The 6,160-nt window shown below is 43.2% G+C and overlaps 1 protein-coding gene across 2 annotated transcripts in view; it reads left to right on the forward strand.

The window, feature by feature from the left end:
• NCMAP (non-compact myelin associated protein) overlaps positions 1–5,745 on the forward strand; it is a 41,603-nt gene extending 35,858 nt beyond the window's left edge. Inside the window, exons 3-4 of one of the 2 annotated variants that reach the window (XM_058553242.1) lie at positions 98–221; positions 2,958–5,745. In XM_058553242.1, coding sequence (XP_058409225.1) covers positions 98–221; positions 2,958–3,099 — 266 coding nt within the window. In that variant the 3' untranslated portion in view covers positions 3,100–5,745. The remainder of the gene's footprint in view (positions 1–97; positions 222–2,957) is intronic. The other variant, XM_058553243.1, reaches the window with a different exon arrangement.
• Positions 5,746–6,160: the final 415 nt, after the last annotated feature.

The following is a 6,160-nucleotide window of genomic DNA, read 5'->3' on the forward strand; positions in this document are numbered from 1 at the left end:
CACTGCATTCTCTCCTCCTCCCCCGGCCCCAGTGGGGATATCCGGTGCCACAGTAGGGGTCCGTCTCTCGGTCTCTAAATGCTTCTCTGCATTTCAGTCTGCGCATCTGCCATCTCCACTCCTGTCCTCCTCGTAGGTTCCGGAGCCATCGTTGCTGCCATTGTGGTGGTTGTCATCATCATCTTCACTGTGGTTCTAATCCTGCTGAAGATCTACAACAGGTACGGGATGCCCTGGGCTTTGGACGGTCTGGTCCCTTCAGTAATGTCAGAATGAAAGGGAACTAACATTTGTGGGTGCCTGTCATGTGCTCAGCTGTATCCATGAGTCTGTCATCAAATGCTCTAACCTTTGGTGGGTCCTTTATTTGTGTGTGAGGAAGATCAGCCCTGAGCTAACATCCATGCCAATCCTCCTATTTTTGCTGAGTAAGATTGGCCCTGGGCTAACATCTGTGCCCATTTTCCTCTACTTCATATGTGGGGTGCCTGGCACAGCATGACTTGATGAGTGGTGTGTAGGTCCACGCCTGGGATCCGAACCTGCGAACCCTGGGCCGCCGAAGTAGAGCGCACGAACTTAACCGCTACGCCACCGGCCCTGGTGGGTCCTTTTTTGATATCTGTTCTGCTGTAGGAACATCACAGTGACCAAATATTTTTGTATTTGGAGAAATAGTTTTTAAATATAATAGTGATAATGACAATGATAATGGCCTTGAGCACAGTGGTAAACAAGTGTATGTAATTTACAGACAATAGAGGAATGTTTCAATCCTTTTCTCTTGGGGAGCCCTCTGCTAGTTGTATTGAATGTATTTCAGGTGACAAATATTGGAATGCACATACCCCCAGCTCCACTTTCTGGGACCAAATAAGAAGAAATAAAATCGTAAAATGTGATAGCATAAGGAATAAATATTGTGTTATCACCTTCTGTGTTAGCACCTCTAAGTCACAACTTTGCTAGGAGGTTATTCTTTTCAGGGGAGAAATCAAAATAAAAAGACTATAAATACAAAAACTGTAAATACAACCATATCACAGAAGACTTAGAAACCACTAAGAAAAAGGATATCTTAGAACTGTGTGTATTGATGAGGAAAGCTGTTTCCAATATATGATAGAAGTTTACAAAATAACATGTACATTATGATCCTACAGGATTATACACACACCTAAGGAATGTTCAAATGACACACAGCAATGTGTTAACAACCAGTGTGTCTGCACGATGGGATTACTAGTTGGTTAGTTGGTTGGTTAGTTTTTGCAGGGGCAGGGGATATGCTTCTTTATTTTTTAGAAGTAAACATGCATTGTTTTTATAGTAATATTAATATTATTTATAAAGGTAGCTAACGTATATTGATCTCTTACTATGTGCCAGGCATGGTTCTAAGCTCCTTACATGTGTTAACTCATTTCATCCCCACAACAACCCCACAAGGTGGGGACTTCTATATCCCCAATTTTATGGGTGTAAAACGGCACAGAAAGATTAAGTAACATGCCCAAGGTTGCGCAGCCCTCGTTGGCAGAGTTGCGAGTTAAAGCCAGTCCATCTGGTTTCAAAGAAAATAAATACTCCCATCACTACCTATAATAATAATAATAATAATAATAATAACATTTAATGAATTATTTTTAAAAATCTTTGGGGTATTACAATTTGAGTCCATCCCAAACATGGGATCAAACCATGTCTGCCCTTTATTCCTCTCCATCATTGCTGGAGCTCCGAGCCTCTTTTGTAGGTTGTAATTTGGATAGAGACTCACTCACCCGTCCTGTTTACCATGATGCCTGGGCTGGGAATTGAGAAATCTGGGTTCAGTCATTGGTCTGTCAAAAGCAGGCCAGTCATTTAAACTCTCTGTGCCTCAATTTTGTCATCTTGAAAATGGAAGAGCCACCAAGTGTGATAATTGTGTTATGGTTACATGGAGAATGCCCTTGTTTTTAGGAGTATTGAGGGGTGAAGTGGCCTGATGTTTGCAGCTAACTCACAAATAGTTCATGATTTAAAAAAAACTCTGGGGGCCAGACTGGTGGTGCAGCAGTTAAGTGTGCGCGCTCCACTTTGGTGGTCCGGGGTTCGCAGGTTCAGGTCCCGAGCGCACACCGACGCACCGCTTGTCAAGCCATGCTGTGGCGGCGTCCCATATGAAGTGGAGGAAGATGGGCACGGATGTTAGCGCAGGGCCAATCTTCCTCAGCAAAAAAAGAGGAGGATTGGCAACAGATGTTAGCTGAGGGCTAATCTTCCTCACAAAAAAAATAAAACTCTGTGTGTGTGTATGTGCGTGTGTGTAAGTGGAGAAAGAGAGAGGGAAAAAAGCCAACGTGGCAAATTGTTAACAATTGGTGAATTGTTCGGTGAAGGGTATTTGGGTATTAATTGTACGACTTCTGCAACTTTTCTGAGGATTTGAAATTTTAAAAAAAGAATTATGATAGGTCACCAAGATGAAGTCTCATGTAGACATTAGTGTTAATGATTGTTGTTAGTTATTAAATTTAATGGCATATGAAATGAAAGGATTTTAGTTTTAAGTACATTCTCTCCTCAACTATGTAAAAAGTTCTTAAATATTTCTGGCAATAAACTTAGCAAGTGTAATGAAGCTGCAAATTTTAATTCACACTACAACTTTGAACAGAAAAAATGTAATGCCTTCATTTTGTCTTTAATATAGCTACATATCTGACACTTTACTAATTCGTTAATAGGAAAAAATAAATCAAATATCTACTCTAGGTTAAACAAAAAATTAAAGGGTCAGACTAGCTGATATCTAAGGTCCCTTCCAGTTGTAAGGTTCTGTGGCTGGCAATTAAGCAATGTGATTTAATGAGGATCTACATTAATCTCCTCACCAGAGCCATAATCACAGAGCCCGTTCCCCAGGGCACACAAGGGGGAGGACTCAGGCATATGTGCATGTCTCATTCCAGGAAAATGAGGACAAGACGGGAGCTGGAGCCCAAGGCCCCCAAGCCAGCCTCCCCTTCTGCCCTGGACCCAAACAGCAACAGCAGCCAGCACCCTGCAACTGTGACCTTCAGCCCTGTTGACGTCCACGTGGAGACTCGGTGACCCCACCCTAGTGCTATCTCGGCCACTGTCCAAGGAGCCTTCTCCAGTCAAGACCAAGAAGCACATTCTCTGGCAGCTTCACTATGAGCCCCTTCTGGTCAGGTCGACAGGGGCATCTCTTATGCAATTCCTGATGCTTCAGGCAACCCCCATCATGCCCTGCCCCTCCCCAACTACATCCACATCCCTGCTGCCACCCTTCCAAAAAGCTGTGGAACTTTCTTTTGTCATCTGATGCCATAGAGCTATGTTGGGAATCCACTGATGTGGGTTTGGCTCTCTTCCCCCAAACACGATAGCTAGACAGACAGACAGACAGACAGACATAGCCCAGGAGTCTTCTGGTCAGGAGTCGGGAGTCACAACAGAGTCTGCCACTGGGGTCACATCAGAGTAAGGGCCATATGCACAGCTTTGCAGAGCAAAATATTCAATCCCATAATCAGGCACAGGGCAACTAACTTGGACTAACTAGAAAACCAACTTGTGTTTCAGTACTAGGTGACCGCCAGCTAGCTCATGACAATTAGTCAGCACATTTTTCCCTCTTGAAGAAAGGTTATGGGAAAAACTGAATTCTTCTCAAAGGTTTCTACTTCATTAGTAAAGAGTTAGAGTAGAAAGAAAGGGGGCCTTTGAGGAATAATGGCCTCTAGGACAAAAGCTTGTTGCAGTGTCCGTGGGCCTGGAACGAGCCTGGTGGCTGGTCAGGGCCCCTCCTCTCCCTCTGGGGCTGGACTAACCCTGACTCGTTCTCATTTCTTTGCTCCCCTCTATTTAGATTCTGAGCAATCCTCACTCTCCAGTTAACACCTTACCTCCGAGGAGCAGTATTTCGAGACTGATTAGATTACAACTGTATTTATGTTACCTAAGCCCTTCCTGGTCACCTTGCAGAGATTCAGGACATATTCAGAGTACCACAGTCACAAACTGTTTCTCTGTACAGAGCTGATCTCTTTGACTTCTCAGCCTGGAGAACAATTTATCGAGGGGGAAAGCATTTTAGAATTAAGCAGAACTGCTTTCTAAGCTCTACCTCCTGGTTATGTTGCCTTGGAAAAGTGACTCAACCTCTCCATATTCTGTTTCCTAACCATGAAGTGGGAATGGTAACATCTGCCTCAGGGGGTTACTGTAACAAGTCAAAGGCTTCGGAAAGCAGCTCGCATAGTGCCGGGCACCCAGCAGACGCTTAGTAAATGGGAGCCGGCGTTATTACAATATTTCTTCAATTGCAAGACGTACATTTGTTCACATTTTAATGATTCTGAAATCACAATATGTCTTAAAGTTGATAAGTCCATTAATGTAGTTGTATTTTTTCCCCTCCATCTCAAAAAGCTATTTTTAATCAATCGTGCATCTTACAATTGAAGGCATCTTGGAAACAAGGTAATAAATCTTTAATCTGTTACAGAAAGTGACACATTCTAACATTTCACCTCAAATTCTAGAAGCCTCTCCCTTTTGGGATCAGAAATCCCTTTTGAGGGGAAAATGAGAGTCAGGGAGGTAAGAGGACTGACCCAGGATCACACAGCTCCTGTCATCCCACTATGAAAACACTCATTTGAATATGTCTGGAGAAATACCGGCAAATTCTTCCTCCCTGGACATCTTTTCTCCCACTGTGTTTAAATATCCACTAAATACCAGGCACTTTGCAAGGCACTTTCATATAAGTTATCTCATAGGATTCATTTTTCCTGATAAACCTGGGAGGTATTATTTTTTCCATTTGCAGACGAGAATTTCAAACTCAAAGAGAAAAAGTACTTGCGGAAAGTCACACAGCTAGTAAGTTGCAGAGACAAGACTCAAAGCCAGGTCTCTCTGACTCCAAAGTCTACCATTTTGTTGTATGACACTTTTTTCCGCTATTCTGGCTCAACGAACTTGGATTCATTTGTGGGCTGAGCAAGAGGACAGGCTTATCCATGTGTGTGAGTGGAAGTTAGGGGTCTAGCTTCCAAAACAAAAGTGGGGACAGCCGCTTTGGTAGCCTCCTTTGGGCTTCCATGATTGTAGCCAAAGTAGCCCTTTCTAAACCCATCCAAGCTCTAAGGATTCCTGCTTTGTTCCCCCTACCATTTAGGCCCAAGGAGCAAGGAGTGGGACGACACTGAACCAGGGCAAAGCCATTTCTTTAAGGCCTCAAGCTCCAAAGAGTTAGGTTTCCCAAATGTATTCTGCTTTAAAAAAAGAAAAAAAATTGTTTGGAATGTTTCAGCCCTAAAACCAGACTCTTCTGCCCACACTGGAATCTTCCTGGAATTACTGGAGGAATTTTCCTCTAGTAAATGTTCTTTTGCTAAATGAAGGCTTGTAAACGGAGGAAAGAGGGGGAGGTAGAGAGGTGAAGGGGAGGCAAATAAAAGAGTTTTAGTGTTTTGTTTTTAACTAATGAAGCTAACTCAGTAAACATCCTTTAAGGGCTCCTACGTGCAAGTTGAGGTGCTACTAAACGCACTAAGTCATGGTCCCTTCTCCCGAGGAGTCTCAGCTGGTCTCCGGCGACAGGGATCTTGCAGCACGGTGCCTTCCCTAACTGAGCAGATGCTGCCTCACTTGGCCACTGAATCAATAAAAGATGTTAAAGGCTTAAAGGAAAATGTCTGAAAATAAAAAGATTTAAATCAAACATTTGTTGAGTTGATTTCAATTAAGTTTAGAGCTAACAAATAACTTTTTTAAAGACTTCCTTTCCCTGACAAGGTAAATGGTCCTGTGGGGGAAGCCTGAGTCTTTTCAAATGTTGCGTTCTCGCTTCTAAAGGGTGGTGGAAAAGGTGGGCTGCCGTCAACAGACCTTCCTGTGAGTTAGAAAACTTGTTAACTTGATAAAATAGACAAAAGGAAATCCCATTTCACGGCCTACAGTTAAACACCAGAGTCACTGAGATGTCAAGGCTTGGGGACCCCTGGGATTGTAGGAGACATTAGACTGGAACCCAGCTCACCAATAATGATGTTTACCATTAACGAAGCTCCTACTGTGTGCCAGGCATATGATGGGCCCTTTATACCCACCAGCTCCTTTAACCATTACAACTCGCATG

The sequence above is a fragment of the Diceros bicornis genome, chromosome 13 (assembly GCF_020826845.1).
Source record: "Diceros bicornis minor isolate mBicDic1 chromosome 13, mDicBic1.mat.cur, whole genome shotgun sequence".
Classification (NCBI taxonomy): Eukaryota; Metazoa; Chordata; class Mammalia; order Perissodactyla; family Rhinocerotidae; genus Diceros; species Diceros bicornis.